This window comes from Balaenoptera ricei, chromosome 18, assembly GCF_028023285.1.
Source record: "Balaenoptera ricei isolate mBalRic1 chromosome 18, mBalRic1.hap2, whole genome shotgun sequence".
NCBI classification, from domain to species: Eukaryota; Metazoa; Chordata; class Mammalia; order Artiodactyla; family Balaenopteridae; genus Balaenoptera; species Balaenoptera ricei.
Window position 1 is genome coordinate 49,549,693 of NC_082656.1, and position 22,019 is coordinate 49,571,711.

Consider the following 22,019-nt stretch of genomic DNA (forward strand, 5'->3'; position numbering starts at 1 on the left):
CCAATATCCATGGTCTATAAGAAGGGAATAATATTTTGGTCAACCATGACTGAAACAACTATAATTTCTTAGGAACCTAATGATGCAGACAGCATTCTACAAAGCTAACATAGCTTGCTGTAGGGAATTAAAAATAAACAAAATAAAATAAAATCAATCGTACATTGAGTGAAGTTTTGATGTATAAGTGCTGGCAGCACAAATTGCCCAGAGCACAAAATGAGCTTTGCCGTTTGATAATTTGCTTGATTCACTATGTTGCTACATTCAGGGCATTTTATGCCTGACTTATAAGTAGTCCAGTCACCTGCTTAATGTTAGAAGGGTTATAATTATATACAAGGGTTTTGACTATATAGCATGTCAATATTCCAGATCTGACACAAAATATGTATATTCACTTGAGGTTTAACTATTAGAAATATTTTTAGTAATAATTTGATCTACAGTTATAATAAATAACAAAACCATTTTATTTTTACTAGAGATAAGGTAAGCAAACATATCGGGATCGTATGACAATAATAGCCCCTTAAATGAATACAATAGAAAGATCAGGGGTGTGTAGTTATGGGTTCAAATTTTCACTCTGCCATTTTCTAGCTTTTCTAATTTTGAGCAGCAAACCTGAGTCCCAATTTCTTCATTTGTGAACTGGGGTTTTATTATGTATCACAAAAAGCTGTTGGGATATAATATGACATAAGGTATGAATGCTTAAAAAATAAGAACTTTAAATGAATCTGTAAAATAATAACTCTGTTTTATGTGTAAGCTGCTTTTTGTTTTGTTAGATTGCCTTAGCAGTTATAGGAACTCTCTCAGCTCTTTAGCCTGTGTGATTATTTAAAACATAAGCTACCATTAAGAAAAACAGAAAAATCATCTGAGTTTGGTATTGAAGAAATAATAATGGATTCAATTTTAGTCATTGACAAGTTTGAAATGACAGTAGGAAATTCAAGTACAAATATCTAATATCTAGTGATGGATGTACAATGGTTTGGAAAGTATTATGGATAAAAGTGATAATAAAAATGAAAAAGGATAAAAGATCACTATAGAACAAAATCTAACCAGTGAAAAGAAAAAAAGATAAATGTTTAAATCTCTCTATAAGTTTGTCCTAAATGCTTATTATAATGTATAACAGTAATACTTTGGCTGCATCATTTTGAGTAAACACGAACTTAATCACCAGAAAAATGTCTTAGTACATAGCAAAATCAATTTCCTGGGATCTTTTAAAATTAATGCATTAGGTAAAATATAATGTTTTTTATTATTTTGTTGCCTAGATCTGCCAAAGGATAAATTTAAACATCAGGAAAGAAGAATGAACATTGTTTAAACTGTGCCCTGGAATGTTACGGCCATTTCTGCATAATAGAATGATTAATGAAGTGTTACTCAAATAGACAATCATGTATAAAATTACCCAAATTAATATATCTAAACTTGATTTAATCAAATGTGTGTATTTCAGATTTCAAACAACTAATTCAACAATTACATTGTTTCTGTATAATATTGGAAAGGAATATAAACTTGTGAAACTGGTTAGATTATATGTTTCCAAAATAAAATATCAAAAAAAAATTTTAGATAAAATGACTCGGTGGAATTATTTATTTTTATTTTGTCAGCATATTGAATCTTAGAATTACTACTACTACTAATAATAATGTTTATGAAATTATCCTAAATGTAAAAAAAAAATCCTCTGTAACACACCTGGGAGAGAATAGTCAAGATATTTATAATGAGATATCAAAGTCTGGTGGGCTACACATTTTCTCAGTGGGCTAATATTTGGAACTTTCTTTTTTGCCCCATAAGTCTTTCTTTTTCAAGAGTGACACTTATTTGTCCTACCTTCTAGAACAATGAATAATTAATCTATATCCTTTATTAAATATACAAAGACAGCGAGCATGCCCTTTCCCTAAAGCCCCATTTCTTCTCTAAAAATCTTCATTTCCCTCAACCAATCTTAAGAAAATAACTTCCAGTTCTGATTACCCAGTTTGGACAAACTGTTTTCTATTGTGGCCTCTCAAGACATAATAACCATAAATGGACACAATACTGTTGATATGGTCTAAGCAAGCAAGGCTGCTGCCAAAACAATACAATACGTAGAGCTCATTAGCACCCACATAATTTATCAAATTTAAAATGGACTTAAGTGAATCACCATATTGGCAATAGTACATCGAGGTTTTATTCCCAGATGCAAAAATCATACTTAGGTTAAAAACATCAAATGTTAGTGTTAAAAAAAAAGTCTACGGTGAAATGGATTATTGGTGAATAGATATTTTTAAAAATCATGATCAAATATAATAACCATAAATGAACACAATGCTGCTGATAAGAATGCAAGGCTGTGGCACAGTGAATTAGGAGACAGGCTTGGCAGTTAGGTTAACAGTCTTGAGCAAGAAAAATCAGTGCCAAAATTTACTCATCTGTAAAATGAAAACCATAATAACTACCCAAAGACATATTACAGGGATTAAATGAGCTAATACACATAAAAGAACTTACTAACTGAAATATAATAAATCCCAATAGATGGTAACAATTACTAATACTTTAATGATCTGAAAATTATACATTCATTAATCAGCCAATAATTGCTTTGAACCTTCAGTCATATCATACTCATGATCAATGTAAAACCCGATGTTTTTTTTTCACAAAAATGTTATCAAATTTATTTTTCATATACTTGTGTTATACAAACAAATTTTTGTGTCAAATCATACCCATTTTAAGCCAATATCAGATGTCACTTTCCATAGTGATGACAATGATTATCCTGTTAACCCCTCATTTTCTCTTCTTCTTTACAAAACCTATAGTGCTTTTGTATATCTCTCTTGGTAATTGCCTCTTTGTACCCTCAATTACAGTTTATTGAGTGGCAATGTTATTTATCTTTGTAACTCCTAAAACTCAGGATAAATATTTGTTGAATACATTAATAACCATTTCTAAAGTGTGTATTCCAAAAGTGACTTCTGATATAATTATGAGTATGTTTCATGATAACAAATACTTACTTCTGATTAGTTGCAAGTTTAAGATAATGTGTTTAATGACTATACACCCCTTACTTGTTTAGAAATTAGGAATGTGTGTGAGTGTGTGTATTTGTGTGTGTAACTACTCTGAGAAAAATATTTATCAGAACTAGATGGAGGAATTAAAATCAGAAAGAGCCGAGACAATAATTCAAGAACATCAATCAGTTATCTTTCACTACTTTGTTTCTCTAATCAGACTGTAGCCTCTGCTAAACACAAGGTTTCATTAACAACTTTGACATTTAAACTATTTTAAATAAAATTCAACAAGGGAAGGGGGAAGAGGAGGAGGAGAAGGCAAAAAAGGCTAGGCTGAGAGGATAGGTAATTCAGGTTGGGGAGCAAAATTTGGGTTCATATGAAAATCATCGACAGATCTTTAATGCAGCAGTTAAATGTCTTCTGGTCAAGGAGTTATTGGAGAAGGTATTCAAGAGTTAACATCTAAACAATTAAACATAAACTATTATATCATTGAAATGGAAGGACACCCAGACTCAGAAATTTAAGGAAATGTATTTAGTGGTTGAGGCTAATCGGGGACCCACACCCCCTTAAGAGGCCAGTTGTATAGATTCCCAAATATTAGAACTCTGTAGGCCTTTAGAGTGAATACAGATAAGAAATAGATTCTAGAGACTGCAGCTGTTCAATTTTTTTAAAACCAATTCATCATTCATTTGCTAATACTTGATATAATTTGCATGGCCATCTCAAATAATATAGCCATGCAGGTTTCCAAAGAGGGTAATATGTAAAGTTCACTAATACTCATATAATTTTTCAACTCTAAAAGGGATTTAAGGGACTCACCTACTGGCAACAGTACATTGAGGTTTGATTCTCAGATGTAAAATCTTAGTTAGGTTGCAAATACCAAATGCTACTGTTAAAAGTCTCCTGTGTGAAGTAGATCGGGGAATACACGTCAAAAAAAATCATGATCAAACCTGGCACTTTTGTTGACAGACTTTGTAGTGAGGTCGAAGGTGTAATTAGGCCAGAAAATTACTTTCTCACTACTAGAATTGTTCCCTTCAGGTCTTGAGTTATCAGTCCAGAAAATTTCATTAAACACTAAATTCACTTTAAGACAACTGTCAAAATTAAGCAAGGTCCTAATATTCGAATCTTTCATTTGGATTTTGAGATTTAATGTAAAATTAAAAATGCTATAGGTTCATTTTTCTATCAAGACTAAACTTTTTAAGAATCTCAGAAACAACTTTTTTTCCCCTTTGAAAAACAAGATGAAATAGCGTAACAACATAAATGGAGAATTTGAAATGCTTAATAGGCATAAATTATTGAAATTGTTTCTATTTCCTGTTCATTGAGATCTTAATGTGAAACTGGTAAAAATTCAAGCGCTCACAATTATTACAGATACAATACAAAGGGGAAAAAAAGAATCCTAAACCTAGGTTTTGAAGACTGATATAAAATTTGTAATGATGCCAATGATGAAACTGTGAATCCACCATATTTGCTCTGAGATAGTGTACTATATTTATAAACAACTGGTTCACCGCATACTGAAAAATAGAAAGACATAGAACATTCTGGTATATATTTAGTATATAAGTGAGCAAGGGTTCAGCATTTATAAACAAAAAGGAAATACGGTACATGACACAGTAGCATTACAAGTAATGTGATTTTCTATCCTCCAAAATGTTACAATAATAAATTAAGAAGTAAATATCTCAAATATAGCTTCAACTATTTTGCCAATTATATCAAACAGGATAGTGTTTGATAAAGTATAGTGAAAAGTATTGCTATAATTCTTGGAGTCAAAGAGCCTACACTGAACTTGCTTTGGAAGCCAGTTGTTACAATGCCTCAACCAGGTAGTATATCAATTGCACAAATAAGTAATAACATAGAGATTTACTACTAATGAGGAACAGGGCAAATGAAAGCCCAAAGAGTAAATGATTAACAAAAGTTAAGAAATTTTCTTCAATTATTTAGGATAGAATAGTATGCTTTGGACTTAACAAGTAATACTACACTATCCTTGACTATTCATAAAGTTCAGAAATAACTCTAATAGCATGAAACACTTGTCAGTCTGTTAGCATTACATTATTTAGCAAACAAAGTGCAATGTTTTAAATAAAAAAAGGCTTAACAGGCTTTTCCACAAATGCTTAATGAAAGGATAGCCAGGTTAGAATTAAAATTCAAACACAGTGGCTTATTAAGCAATTAAGCTTGATTATAAATTCTGAAATATAATTTTTGACATCACTCACTCTATTCTTTTGCTGCCTTTATACTAAGCCTCCAAATCAAAGCACTGAACATCTCAACTATTTAAAATATAAAACTATTTTAAAATAATTTAAGCTTCCACCCAATATTAAACTAGTGGTTAGAATGCCTACAATACAAGAATATGATTCATCTGTCCAATACGTGAAGCTGTGGTGTGAGTTTTTCAAATTAAGATTAAGCATGTTAATAAAAATTTGACATATTCTTTAAGAATTTGACTCTATCCTTTTAAAATATCTTTTATTTCAATTCATCCTGTTTCAATTCTATTCAAAATATAAATAGCCTCTAAGGAGATTAATGCATTCCTTGGAATGGATGATACACTGATAACAGGGTTTATAATTACCCATCCCTGAGTTCAGCCCCAAGTGAGGTCTTCTCTTCAACTTGAGCAAGTTATTTAAGCTATCGTGCCTTAGTTTATGTGTATGTAAAATGGGATAAGCAAGACCTCCTTCATAGCTTGATGTGAAAAATAAATTAATCTTTACATATTAACAAATTTCCTACCATGTAATAGTTACTCAATAGATGTTTGCACCCCGCCTTATTTTAACCAATTAACTATATTGATTGATTAAATCATTTTAAGTTAACAATGCTTCGACCAGGTACCAGGCTAGCAACTGAACACAGAGTGGTAAAAAGTATAGACATAGCTACTGTTTCTATGTATAAAAGGGCTTGCAATTTTTCAGTAAAATGTACATGTATCTGATAAGTTGGTTTTATTTCTTTCCATTGGATAGTATGTATAGACAAAGTCTTATAGTAAATAAACAATGTAACTGCAAGAATATCTACAAAGAAGACATACAAGAAGTACCCTGTAGATTAACTCAGGCAACAATTTTGAAGCAAATCTTAAATATTTTCACTCGTGAAAATATTCTCTTTTTGTGTTTAACATCTGCAACATGGGCATGGCTTTTCTAAGCCACATGATTAAGACTCTAAATTTGAAAAAGTTTTTAAAAATGTTTTCCAAAAATTAAAGCTGTCTTTGAATGTATTCATAGGTTTTCCAAATATGTTACTTAAGAAATGCACGTTGTCTTTAAGAAATCCATGCTAACTTATAGAGGAAATAAGAAATCAGTTGAAAATATAATGAGTATTAATGAAAAACTGACATAAAAATAGGTCAAAATAATGAAGAATCACACATGCTAGTCAACATGGCACTTTAGGAACAAAGCTAAGTGAGATTAAGTTAAAAATGAAGCAGCTCCTGATGGCAAATTCTAGGTACCGATTTTTTTCACGTAGAATAGCATAAATATTTACGCATGAAAGACTATATAAGTCAAGGTATTTTCAACAATATTTTGTGAAGAGAAAGTGGAGAAAAAAACAGCCGCACACTCAGTTCTTTACATAGCTAAGATCTCACTTTAAATCTCTCTGATTCTTACAGATAAAAGAAACATGGACAAATAATGGTAGCCCATGTCACATGTGTTTAACTAGAATCCTGAAATTTAAGACATTAATGCCTAGGAACCCCAGAAGCAGTATATTTCCTTGAATTCAGGCCAAGAACAACAGTGGTCTAGGCAAAATTAACTGAATGGACAGCTAACACTTTCAAGGAAAATAAAGATTACTGGTAAGAATATAGAATAGCGAGCTGATGGGAGTGATGACGCTGACCATTTTTACGATCAATTTAAAGAATATCCAAAAAAGCAATCTGCCCATTTCATTAAAATAATAATATTGGTATTTGGGAGAAGTGCATATTTCTAAAATGTCTACCTTCCAGTAGTCCTCTCTCATTGATACATATAGTATTTTATTAGAGATGATTGATGTGAAGCTCACTGTAATTTCAAAAATTCATAGAATATTATTATGTCATGAAATCCATGCCGAGAAAGCAATTGCCGTTATAAATCAAAAAGACAACTCATATGGACAGGTCATATGGTAACGGGTTCTCCTTGGAATGGTATCCTTAAATGTAATTTATTCAATAAGTAACTTAAAGGTTACGTATGATGAGATGGATCTCTTGCTCAAATAACTTCAAAATATTGTTATATTCTAATAGTAAGAGATTAATTTTCTTGGAATTTAGAGATACTTGCAGTTATATTCCTTTGAATTAACATAGTTCTGTATAACTCTTCTGAAATGTTTTTACCCTAACATAATAATCCCCTAGAAGGATTTCATTAAGCAATACAAGATAATAAATAACACAAAAGGCATTTACTGCTTTAACATGTGAGTGAAGGTATCCAAATAGAAGAACAGACTTTGAAAACCTTCACAATGCTACATTTTCACATTTAAAAAATAGTTTTCAACTAGATGTTTTAACAGGGAAAAGAACTGCTCAAAAATTGACTTCTGGGGAATAACGTGTTATCAGAGGGATTAAACGTTTTATTGACTTTAATATTAAATACTATACATGTTTAAGGAGAATCTTGATGATATAGCATCGTATTTTTAAGTCTAACCCAAAATAGCAACTTATAATCTCATAGCCCTTTGGGAGAGACAAAGAGTCTTACATCACCTTTAATGCTTAAAAACTCCACACTGTTCCTTTAAGTCATATCCTTACATCTCAGGAGGCAAACTCAAATCATCAGAAAATATGTATTTAGAAAAATAGTTTCTCCACATATATTTGCATTTCTTAAATGAAACCTAATGGGCATATGTTTGATGGAATGATATTCCATCAAAGGATTTGACATTAGGAGGCATTTCAGCGAATTAAATATGAATCATAAAATTCTACATACCATGAAGATCAAAAAGTAACCATTGACATGAGAAGATTGTATCAGTCGAAAAATATTTTATTTGAGCTAATTGGAAGATACAAAAGCAATTTTTTAAAAACTGAGAAAATGATTACAATCCAATTCCATAAATATAGGGAAGGACTCATCATTCCCAGAATTGATGTGTTCAAACTGAGAGATAAATAACTGGTATTCTATTTGGAACAAGGCAAAAGTCCTGTTTCGAGAATCATTGTAATAAAACTAAATAGCAGATGACATCTTGCTATATATAAGACTTTGCAAAGCGTTTTGTGATACATTAGCTCATTTGTTCTTCACAAAGTCATATCAAGTAGGAGATAAGGCCGACCTTATGATGTTTGGTTTATACATGATAAAGTTAAGTATTTCAGAAGGCAGCTTGATGTAGGAAAATAACCAATAAATTGGAATCAGAAAATTTGAATTGAAAACTGTCTCTAGCACATAATAGTGAAATTTTGGACAAGTCTCCTAGCATTTTTTCCTCCTCTCTAAAACGATGTTTTAGGTACTAGTATCTACCTTGCTATGACTGAGGCCAGAAAGTGTTAGCCACAGTCACATTGCTAGAAGTGATGAAGAAGAGAATGAAAGCCAGACTTTTCAGTTCCAAGTTAGGAGCCATATCACCATGTCATGTTGTTTAAAAAACATACATGTCTTTAAAGAAAATCATAACCTACTCATTGTATTCTAAAAGCAGCAAAGATAAAAGAATCAAATCCATTTTGGCCTTCTCTAGGAATTCAGCTTAGGGTAACTTTAGTTAAAATGTGAAATGGCACAAAAGTACATCTGGAAATAGTTTAAACTACTGTATATATATCCTTAGCCACATATCAACAAGTGAACATGATAAAATGCTCTCAAATTAATTATACTGACTACTTCCTTAATGAAGTGCAAAAGTGTTTGCGTAATCTGATTCAATTTATTGAATTAGGTTACAGTTTTATCATTTTGAAAGCTGGCTTATTGTTTACAGTATATGTCAATTCATTTCCAATAATTAATAGCACAGCATACAGCTGTAATCAATTGAAAGCAATCTTCATTTTTAAGGTCCACTAGCATTTGTGGTGTGCATATTTCTAAAAGCAATATATGACTATGACAGTTTGAACACATAACAGTAGCAATGATATTTCATATCCATAAGTCTTATTCTGCCCACAAATACAAATTTATAAAAAGAATTTATTGTCATTAAGCCCTGAAAAGTAAACATGTAATAACCAGATTTTAGTGTTAACTACCCCTACTAGGAATATCTATAGAGCACATTTATATGAATTTGAATTTGCCAAGCTAAGACTTCTTAAACCTAAGCTATACTTTTTTTAAGTTATCAATTTTATTCTTAAATCCAAAGGAATGAGCATAGAGAGTCAGCAATCATAATCAGTAACACTTGGATCACCCTGTTTAATTACGATAATAACACTTTATCTTTGTCTAGCTTCATCATTTACAGAATACTGTTATAAATTGTGTCATTTGACATTCATGGAAGTTTAATGAGAAAAATAATTTTGATATAATGAAAAGATTCTTTTTTTATAGATGAAGGAAATAAAGGATCAAAATATTCGACTGGCTCAATTATTACACTTTTTAAAAGTTGTATATTTGGAAGATTTACACAAATTTCAAGAATTGACAGGGAACTATATTCAATATCCCGAGATAAACCATAATGGAAAAGAATATAAAAAAGAATATATACATATGCATAACTGAATCACTTTGCTATGTAACAGAAATTAACACAACACTGTAAATCAACTATATTCCAATAAGAAAAAGAGAAATGACTCCTCCTTGGAGACTTTATTTTTTAAAGTGGAAAGTCAAATCAAAGATATTTACAGTAAAGTTCAAGGTCTTTCATTTAAATCCCTTTAAGAGTCATGTCTTTCTGCTGTCAATTCTGATGATCTTTATCGGTTAAAATAATACTATTTTTTCCACTCATCATTCCAAATCCTACCACAGCTAAAAAAATTCTCTTATATAATACTAAATGATTGTCATTTTCTCCTATCAATCTTACAGCTATGGACCCCTTCACGGAGTACTCTTAAAAGAAGGTCCAAGATAACAGAGGAGGAAAAAACATTTTAAAATTTCTTTTAATTGGAAAGAAAATATTTGTGAGCCTACCATAGTCACAGTCTTGCCTATGAGTTAATATTCCATCCATGAAAACCAGTGTAACAAACAGTATGATAGCTTGTAAATGTGAAGCATTCATCTCAAAAGTAATTTTTAAAAATTACTCAAAAACTATGAAAGAATATGAGTATAAAACCCTGAAAGGATGGATGCCCTTTAACCAGAAAGGCACCATGTCAAGTTTAGAATAATTCAAAGTGAAATAAAATAGAATCATCAAATTTTATAACTAGAAGGGAACAAGATTGCCTCATTCAATCTACCTCCCTCCAATGCAAAATTACCTGCTGATTTGGCTGATGGTCCGGCAATGAAGGATTTTTTTTTTTTTTTAAACTATTACACTTTTGTACCGTGAACAATATAGCCCATAAAAAGTAATTAAACATAAGTACTATGGCTAACAACTTTTTATCCCCCTTTCCTATTGAACCCTTCCGTCAGAAGGAAAAGTTAAGGTTTTATGAGTAATAAACTTCCCTTTTAGATAGTTCTCCTTGTAGCAAGGCTCTTTCTTATGGAAGCCAATGCAGACCTCTCTGTAATTACTGTTCATCAGTTAAATTTCTGTCCTTGGAAGAGCACAGTATGAATCTACTCTAGCATCCACCTTCAGACCCTCTCTAAGTCTTCTTAAAACTAAACATCACCATCATTTCCAAAATCCTATTTTCTGGGCTATTCTCTTAATGCTCACAGTCTGTCAATGTCCTACTAAAAATTGCAATGCCGTGACTGAATATAATATTCCAGTTATCATCTGAAGTGCAGAGTAAAATTGTATTGTTGTCTTCCTTTCTCTGGACTTTATATTCCTATCCATTAAGCTTAGGTGTATTAGCACTTTCAGAAGTTCTATCACAATGTTGTTTTTTTTTTTTTTTTTAACATCTTTATTGGAGTATAATTGCTTTACAATGGTGTGTTAGTTTCTGCTGTACAACAAAGTGAATCAGCTATACATATACATATATCCCCATATCTCCCTCCCACCCTCCCTATCCCACCCCTCTAGGTGGTCACAAAGCACCGAGCTGATCTCCCTGTGCTACGTGGCCGCTTCCCACTAGCTATTTTACATTTGGTAGTGTATATATGTCCATGCCACTCTCTCACTTCGTCTCAGCTTACCCTTCCCCCTTCCCAGGTCCTCAAGTCCATTCTCTACGTCTGCGTCTTTATTCCTGTCCTGCCCCTGGGTTCTTCAGAACCATTTTTTTTTTTTTTTTTTTTAGATTCCATATATATGTGTTAGCATACGGTATTTGTTTTTCTCTTTCTGACTTACTTCACTCTGTACAACATTGGTTTATATGACTGCATAACCAAATAAAATCAGTGTTTTTTATGTAGAATGTTTTCAGATCAGGTCTTAAGTTCATTCATGACTAGGGCAATGAATGTTTTAGGAAATCGAATTCAGGTTTTATTAATACTGCTATTTTTCTGACATTTGCCAAGTTTATTTGAAATGTCTGGTCCTGTCAACACTTGCAATTAGCAACTCTACTTCTTTACAAAGAAGAGCATAACGTTGTAAAACTTATCTCCAATATGCATGGAGAAAATATAAAGAAATTTCAACATGAAATTTTAAATCCTTAATAACAAAGCTGGGTCACTTCATTAAGGGAAGAAATTGAAGCTTGGAAGTTAGCCAAAGGGGGGAAAGCCTATCAAAGACAGAGAAGGAGACTAAACAAAGAATTCTGTTTATCTTGTATGACTTTTGCTCTACAACATCTTTAGGAATACTCAAAATATATCTATAGCAGAGTTGGTTGTTTTTCCTGAATGAACATTATTTACTGTATTTCTCACTTCTCTTGGTTAGGGAAGGAAATAAGATAGTAATAGCACCTCCTACGGGTCAAGAAATTAGAGCAAGCAATAAAAGACAACATGTGACATTTTGTATAACCAAGGGACTAGAACCCTATATGAGAATCCCACAGATAAATGGATAATCCACAAAGCTCCCGCTAAATCCACACACCATTCACCATCATAATCAAAATTTGACTCTTAAAATCTGATTTGCTTTTCTGTAAATAAACTTCTCTTCTGTCAAAGGAGGCATCGTATTACTAAGAAAGAAGCAAATACCTTGCAATTAGTCAATTAAGTATATTAGCATCTTCGTTACTGCAAATCTACTGAGAGAGAAGTTTAAGTAGATTATAACTCTGAGTCCAGCCCAGTGTAGGCATAAGAGACTACAGAACTCAATAGAAACTTGGAAGAGGGAAACAAATTAGGGAAGAAAGGACTGTAATTTTCTTCTAAATTAAATAGATGAGAGGCCTGTCCAGAAGTCTAGTAATATGTGGTTATGTAATTAAATCTAAAATAACAGATCTTTGCCCTAAGAGATTAGAAAATAAAGATTTTTATAAATTTCTATGCTAGTAATAAGCAGGGCATTTTATGATTTGACTGAAATGTTTGATTATAATGTATATATAATATATACATAAATAATGTATATTTAATAAATATATTATCTAATCCCTCATACCAAAGCTATATTTACATTTAGTTATATTATGAGCCACATTTTATTCACGTATGGATTAAATTAGTTCTATATCAAGACACTGTGGGTACAAGTACATATATGCAGGAATTTTAAAGGCTAGTATGTTCTATGTTACCATTTTATTCCTGAAAATATTGCTTCTTTAGAGCATCGATGTAGAAGTATAAATTTCATCAGTTGATGATGACAGTGCTTAAATGTAGCCATCATAACCCACAAACAAACAAATAAATAATGCCCTCCATTTCCCGAGTGCACCTCCTTTAGGCACTAGACTCGGCATCTTTAATCTGGAGCCTAATTGTACTTAATAGGATTTTATAAGCTGCATTATAACGCCAGTGTTTAAATTTGTAACTCTGAGGCATAATCATGTCTCTCAGAAATCCTTTGCTAAACATATATTAGCCATATTCATTGAACAAATATTTATTTTGAATATCTGCTTGGTGGCAAGCCGTATTATACATAATGGGATACTATAGTAAACAAAAAATCACCAAAATCTGTTGGCATGCATGTCTTCCACACCACACTTGGGCCGCTCATAATATCTCAACCAGGGACTTTCTGGGTGTGCAAGGCTGATAATGACCCCCGAAGTTATGCCCACATCCTAAATCTGGGAATCTGGGAATACCACTTGATATGGAAAAAGAGTCTTTGCAGATGTGATTACATTGACGATTTTGAGATGGGGAGATGATCCTGGATTATCTGATGGGCCCTAAATACAATCACAAGTATCCTTTCAAGAGAGGCAGAGGAAGAAGTTATACACACACATTGACACACACATACACATACACACACACACACACACACACACACACACACAGACACCGGACAAGGTGGAAATTAGAGCCACAAACCAAGGAAAGCTGGCAGTCTCCAGAAACTCAGAGGCAATGAAACAGATGCTCCCAAAGAGCCTCCAGCGGGAGTGTGGCCCTACCGATAGCTTGGTTTGGCCCAGTGATAGTTGATTTTGAACTTCTCCAGAATTCTGAATTAATTTTTATTTACTTTAGTCACCAAGCATGTGGTAATTTGTTACGGCAGCCACAGGAAACTAATAGAGTGTTCAATACAAGTTTTAAGACTAACTACATTACATGATGAAGTTTGGTATTAGGCTGGCCTTCCAAAATGGGAAAAAGAAGATATATTACTTAATTTTTCTCTTCAAGAAAAATTTAAAGGGAAACACACATGAAATATTGATAAACTAAATGCATTACCCTCAAAATGTCCAGTGATTAAACTTTCACAAATATTCCCTGCATATAAATTTATGAAAATGCATACTTAAACATACTACATAAACTTCAGTGGTTTAAATAGTTTGTATTGTATTTACTCTTTGAGTGAGGCATTCAACAGATTGCTATGTTTTAATTTGTGAGTGAAGATCAATCCATTTGTGACTGTTTTACTTGTGCATTTTTCTGTTATTCTTACTCGTAAGTCTCCCCAGGGAATACAATGCATTTGTTATGATAAACTTCTCAATATGCAAAACATATTTACACACTAATTTTTTCCTCAGAAGTTGAAATGCTTAATGAATTTAAAATATTACAAATGCTGATACTACAAAAATAGGTAGTTTGGATGTTGTTGTTGGTTAGTTGGTAATATTTAGCAAGAAAAATAAAGAATATAAACTTTGAAAATATGTCTTTGAATTATAAATCCACATGAGAATACTTTCCTATCATCTTTTTTTTTTTTTTTTCTTTTTTAAGAAAAGAATGTTTCAATGGGATGAACTCTGGTTAATATTGCCCTGGTCTAGTATTATTTTCAAAATGGTAAAATTGCATTTATAAGTTCTTACCTTTTAAGCATAGTGCATGTGTGTTCACAATTGCTTTTTTTTTTTTATCCTGAATGCATATTGATTATGTGCCTACGAGGTCACAGTGAGAGAAAAGATGTATCTAAGAAGCAAAACTATGAATCATTCATTCATTTAATTTGAATATATTTGAAAAAATTAGGTAATGGATATCTTTTTTAATGTTAAATGCAAATATTTGAGACTCACTGAGTTACTTCGTAATACTTGCATGAAAATTGTATTTCAAAACTAGTTTGCATTCTACCCTAAAGATAAAATCAGGATGTTGGCCAAATATGCTATCCAAGTTGCACTCCTGGCACAGGAGAGGAGTATTTAGAATTCCTAAATAACCCTTTCCTTAATTGTAAAATACACATGATTCTATAAAAAGTATGAATGTTATTGGAACTCTGTTGCTAGGATGAATTTATTCCAAACTGGTATTTATTTTCAAAAATGATTTATGACATGTGCTCAGTCCAAATAAATGTAGGGAGCACTACAGGAGGTGTTGTGTTGTGAGACCCGACAAAGAGCCTTCTTTCTTTCATTAACTTCTACTTCTGGTTGCTATGGCATCCAGTGACAACCATAAATTTGGAAATTATCACCATCTGCCCACGCCCCCTTCTAAGGTTACACACAAGCCCACTTGAACAACCAAAGTGGCAAACAAAAACTCCATAAGCAATCTCAGAGTTTTTTCTTTTTTTTTCTTTTCATATTATAGATACCTAAATACATAATCTTAGGTCTGGTAAGCCACTTTTTAAAAATATAAAAACGGTCAGAATTTTTTCTGAAAAACAGATTCCTCAAGGAAAGATTATTATTTAACTCCAATGTTCAATTGTTGAAAAGAAAAATGAGGGAATGAGTAGAAACAAATTGACAGAGTTTTATAAATTGTCAAAATAAATAAATTTTTTCACAGGATCAATTTTTGCAACCTTGAAGGTAAATCTGCATCTTTTATGCTTTTCAAATGGTAATACTTGGAATACAAAATCACAGTTCAATGTTTATAGGCAGTCAATGATATAAAGCTTAGAAAGGATTTGAGATTTGAGGGTGGGTGTTTTCTTCTTTCTTTGTTTTTCTTTTTATTTTTTGAGATCTATATGACTGTTTGTTTGTTTTGCTAGTTTTAGAAAAATGATTTCCAAGTCTTTAAAAGGTACTGATATAACTATAGACTCCTGGAAAAAAAAATTTTTAACTCAAACTCACAGGTCAAAAATGTAGTAGAGGGACTACCATGGTGGTGCAGTGGTTGAGAATCTGCCTGCCAATACAGGGGACACAGGTTCGAGCCCTGGTCTGGGAAGATCCCACATGCCGCGGAGCAACTGGGCCCGTGAGCCACAATTACCGAGCCTGCGCGTCTGGAGCCTGTGCTCCGCAACAAGAGGCCGCGATAGTGAGAGGCCCGCGCACCACGATGAAGAGTGGCCCTCGCTTGCCGCAGCTGGAGAAAGCCCTCGCACAGAAACGAAGACCCAACACAGCCATAAATAAATAAATAAATAAATAAAAACTAAAAAAACAAAAAAACAAAAAAAACAAAAAGTGTAGTAGAAATGTCCTCAAACTAGTTTGCTTAATGTCAAAAATGTTGACATATAAGTTTTTCATTGTTTTAAAAAAGTAACACATTTCATCTTTCCCATCTTGAGGAAGAAAAATAACATTTTATTTTTAAAGAAAGTAGCAAATATAAATAAAGTCCTGGGACAAAAAAGTCTATATGTCCATATTGAATTATATTCCCCAAGTAAAAGTACTGCTTGGGAGAAAGTGTTACAGGCTCTTGAGAGCTATAAGATTTCTTTAAGATGATAAAATTTCCAGTTAATGTTTTAAGATAGTGAATGACATTCTCCAAGGGATGAAGATATTATTCTGTATTCTCTAAAATCTAAATTTCTCCATCTAGAAAAATTTTGTGTGAAAAGAGCAATCATATTGAATATAGTAAGACAGCACAATTCATGTGCAACAGTCAAATATATGGCAGCTTCAAATCTTTGGACAAATGTCTAAAAATTGAATTAAGTGAAATAGGCAAGAGTGAGCTCACACGCCCTGTTTTAAAGCCATTCCCTGGGCTCTATAGAGTATTAAACTGTCCAAAAGCCACTTCTTCAAATCTAATCTACTCTCCTGTTGAGTCTCCATTTCCTCATCTTTCTCTGGAACATGACTGCTGAAGGTCTGTTTCAATGTAATGCTTAATAAGCTTGAGAGAAAACCTGGTTTCTGGGCTCACAACATATCAGGAAGAACAAAAGTTTAAAAACCATGTATGAGGAGACAGCACAGCAATTGAAATACATGAAATGATCCTGCTTCAAAAATGAATGTCCATAATAATGTGTCAAGTTTAAACTATCTTCAGTATCTCTGTTCACCAAGCTAGGGAAGTGTGTAAGATATTTCAGAAAGGGATCTATCAAAAATGACTTAATATTCTTTTAACATCTTTATTGGAGTATAATTGCTTTACAATGTTGTGTTAGCTGCTGCTGTATAACAAAGTGAATCAGCTATACATATACATATATCCCCATATCCCCTCCCTCTTGCGTCTCCCTCCCACCCTTCTAGGTGGTCACAAAGCACCGAGCTGATCTCCCTGTGCGATGCAGCTGCTTCCCACTAGCTATCTATTTTACATTTGGTAGTGTATATATGTCAATGCTACTCTCTCACTTTGTCCCAGCTTACCCTTCCCCCTCCCCGTGTCCTCAAGTCCATTCTCTACATCTGCATGTTTATTCCAGTCCTGCCCCTAGGTTCATCAGAACCTTTTTTTTTTTTTTTTTTACATTCCATATATATGTGTTAGCATACAGTATTTGTTTTTCTTTTTCTGACTTACTTCACTCTGTATGACAGACTCTAGGTCCATCCACCTCACTACAAATAGCTCAATTTTGTTTCTTTTTATGGCTGAGTAATATTCCATTGTATATATGTGCCACATCTTCTTTATCCATTCATCTGTAGATGGACACTTAGGTTGCTTCCACGTCCTGGCTATTGTAAATTGTGACTTAATATTTTGATTTTGAGTTTCAGCTTATGATCTTCAGTTGTTTAGAAACTTCACTTACCCCAAAGTTACTTTATGGTCTTAATTATGTGAGATGCTGCTATTCTTAGATTCTGATGACATCACCTTATCTCACCATTGCTTAGGTAGTGAAGTATTTATTGTTTTCACCTTAAAATGTTGGCAGGCAGTTTGGAACCAGATCTTTTCTATTTTAATACAAAAACAATCTAGAATACTTTTCACCCAAAATATAACTGTGATTAGTGAGAATCAACACAAACTTATCAAATATAAAATAATGATTGTTAAAATGATTATTTTTTTAAAGCCCCAAAACGTATTCATTGAGAAGTTAAGTCAAAGACTCTTCCGTCTTTCTTCTAGCACACCTGAGTCTTTCAGTCATAAAACATGAAAAGTTAAGATCTTCTTTCCATCTTGAATATGTAGTACCAACCCCTCCCCCCCACCGCCCCGGCCAAATCTGCAAATCAGGAAATTTTATCTAGTTAAATAAAAACAGTTAAGCCTTAACAAAACGCTACCTACTTCTTTTCGAAATATCAAATTTGGAATTCGAATTTCAGGCAGTAGGATTCAGTTACTTGTGAATCATGACTAAAGTAAATGAATAGAAATGATACCTGCTCTGTAGTTGGGTTGTTTTCAGCTATTGATTTTACTTTTCTGTTTCTCAATTTTTCATCTGCAAACATTAGCATAAAGATACAACTCTTCTTTGGAATGTGAATTATTTACTTTTAAGAACCTTTGGTACCTTACAAAAAATGTTAAATATATAAAATGAATAACTTTCAAATTCAACTCAGTGGGTATTTGATAAAGGTTCACAAAAGTGAACCAACTGTTAAGACGCTGCCACAAAAATAAAGGTGAGTTAAAAGAGCCATTGCTTCCAAGGAGCTTTCAACAAAGTATGGAATGTGAAATAAGATACCCATGATTATATTACAGCCTAGAGGAAGACAAATGTTACAAAAGAAAAAGCAAACATTTATATGGGAATTCAGAGAAAAAAATTAAGACTTGCTCCTTATCTTGCCAGATTATCTTTCCTGTTTCAGTCGTGTGAAATGACAGTTACCTGTTTATACATCTATCTCCTCAATAAACTTTCATGATGGCAAGGATTAATAAATACTATATGTTATATAATAACAATATCGTTATTATCATATTTTAATTTACTCTGAGTCTGGATGAAACATGGAAAGTAGGCAGACGTGTGTAAGTATATAAAAGAATTAATGAACACATCCAGGTGGTGAAAATCAAATGAGCTGTTTTTCCATGCAGCACATTATGAAAGTTGTTTATGGTACAGAGCTTTTGTGGTCAAGACTATTCTTTTACTTGTACATTTTCAAAATTCTGGTGATAAACATCCTTCAAATGCTTCTAACAGAAATAGTTTAGGAAAAACAGGAGATATTTCTATTTGATATGGTTACAGTCTTTTGTTTGGATGCATGTTAATCTATTTTGTGAGTTTTTGTGGAATGAAATATAAACTTAGAATCCAGAAACCTGGGTTTGAATAACCACTGCCAGTGACCAGCTGACTGACCTTGGGAAAGTTACTGATTCTCTCTGAGCTTCAATTCCTTAACCAGAAAGTACGGATAATAATTTGCCGTTTGATATTAGCAAGAGGATTAATTAGAATAACTCCTAGCACTGTGTTCAGTTAAACGTCTTTAATTTTATTTCAAATAAAGAAATGATGATAATCATAATGCAGTTTTGAAATAAATTCTCATCAGTAACATTATCTTAGTGTGAACAAAATATAACTGATGAGTGTGAATATCTATGGCACTGGCTGAGTTTGAATATTTTCAGCATCAATAGGTAGCACTCTTACCTGTTGGTGGGATTATCCCAGGAGACATAAGGCCTGGGACAGAATGTGGCATGATATGAGAGTTCTCTGGGGAGGTGACACTTTGAGTCCTCTTAGGAGGCCTTCCAGGTCTAGAACTGAAACAAACAAACAAAAAATTTTTACAATTAAGCTGTTGTCTTACACATCATTTCAAAGTTGTTTCAAGTGGTAACATGGACTGTAAATAAATTTGTTTCAAGGACAGTTGCTTTTGCAGTTAGATGTAATAGACTTCCATCACTAATTAGATTACATGCTGAATTCATTTTCCTCATTGAAGATCAGCCACTCTTGATGCATAATTCATAGCCTGCACCTCGTTACCTGCTTCTTCATATTAATATCTATACACAGTTTGAATTGCCTCGTTTGCATATGCTAAAGTTCTGCATGCAGCCTTCAGCACGAAAATTATGCACTAACTTGTAATAATTATTACAGTCAGCCTGCTATTGATTTATGAGAATTTTAAAAACCAAATATGTGTAGTACTTGTAATGAATGATATTTTAAGGTTCTTCAGGAAATTAAAAGGCAATGGCTGCCTAAGGAAATGTTCTGCTTGTTTGATTTAATACTACAGTTAGCTGGGAGGTGGAATGAAAGAGTGATTCAGACCTATAGCACATTTTTCGATGATATGTTTTATTACTTCGCACTGCTAGCCTGATATCTAGATGATAGATGACAATAGGTATCTAATGTGTGAAAAGGTCTTGCAATTTCTTTATTTTTTGTCATTTAAAAGATAAGTCAAGTTATCATTTAACCCTTATTCTATTTAAATGAATAGCCCCACTAGGTTGCCTCACTTTAAATCTGCTAAAATACATTGGAAAGGCTTAGGATTATTTGTAGAACATCATTTAGAAACTGCCAGTGTAGCATCTTATATCTGCCTTTAGGATAAATGGAAATACTTTGTGTTTCAGCAGTACTTCTCCTTTGCTTGCCTATTGTACAATGATAAGTTTTAAAATTATAAAAGCAGAAGGTGAAAAGGATACAAATATTCAGCATCCTTGTATAAGGAAAACATGAAGAATACAGTATTAGCAACTTTTGAAACAAAGATAATTCGCATTGTTTCCACTGTCTGCCTCTGTATCATGAATATACATTTATGAAAGGCTTTTCCATCATTGTTCTGGCCAATATGTGCCAGGATATATTAAAACCTCCACATACATCCTTCATAAGTTAACATCTCTGTGTCAGCTTCAGCTGAGATCCTTTGCCTCATCAGAAGATTCAAAGATCCTACCTCTATTATTTAGTGTAAGTAATATATGTAGTCATTTAACAAATATTAGTAAGCTCTTGCTGTTTTCAAAGCAGTGCACCATGGAGGCTAATTTGGGAGAATGGGTTCTTAGTCTTCAGTAACTTACACTCTTGCCAAAGGGACAAATCTGGTGCAGAAAGAACTAAGGTGCAAACTAGAATATGCTGTGTCCTAAGCAAGTTGCAATCTGAACACTCATGGGAAGTTAGGGTGGATGATGATATGTTCCCTGTTGGAGATAAGATTTCATGGTCCTGGGAGGTTAGAAGAAAATTCTGAAGGATGGGTCGGACATGGAGAGAAAAAGAACGGAAGAAAGCACACTCCAGTGAGAATGTGTGAAAGGAAGGGAAACATGAAAATGTATGAATGTACAAGATTTTCTCCAGTGAGTTGAAACAGGTCAAATAAAATGAGGGGCAGAAATCCATACCGTTAGACTTACTGCCTAGGGCCAGATCCTGGAGGACTTTGAACCAAGAGCAAGTAGATTGTGCATTTGTTTTGCTAACCAATAAGGACACTGCCCTGTGTATTCTGAAGCATCTCTCTGGCTACTTATTCTTATTCTTCATTATTACTCTTCATTCTAAGCTGATTCCTTAACTCCTGTTATTTGCCATAAGACCATCAACAGCCCTCTAATAGTCTCTATTCTCCCTGAGTAATCTCTTTCATAAACATTACTGATATGTTAAGAAATAACAGCTAAATATATTATCTACTGCCTAAAGCTTCCTCCTGGGATTCAGACAGATTAATGTCTGTCTACTGGAAATCCCTGCTTGGATGTTCTATAATAATCTAAGATTCAGCTTGTCCAAATCTGAATTCAGCATCTTCTCCATTAAAACCTATTTTTCCTTGGTTCAGCAAAAGGTCACATAATTGACTAAGCCAAAAATCCAGCACTCAGCTGTCTTTCCCTTCCTTTGTACATTCAAACACCATCCCAATTGAAGATATCTCTCTACTCATTCTTTCTATCCCCACACCTATATTCCAGATCAATCCCTCCTTTTTTATTTGATCTACTATCACAGCTC

At 33.0% G+C, this 22,019-nt stretch overlaps 1 protein-coding gene across 1 annotated transcript in view; it reads right to left on the reverse strand.

Annotated features, from left to right (window-relative positions):
* Nucleotides 1-22,019, reverse strand: part of DACH1 (dachshund family transcription factor 1) — a 412,554-nt gene that overhangs the window by 219,917 nt on the left and 170,618 nt on the right. Inside the window, exon 2 of the mRNA XM_059902726.1 lies at nt 19,668-19,783. Within this exon, the coding sequence (XP_059758709.1) occupies nt 19,668-19,783 (116 nt within the window). The remainder of the gene's footprint in view (nt 1-19,667; nt 19,784-22,019) is intronic.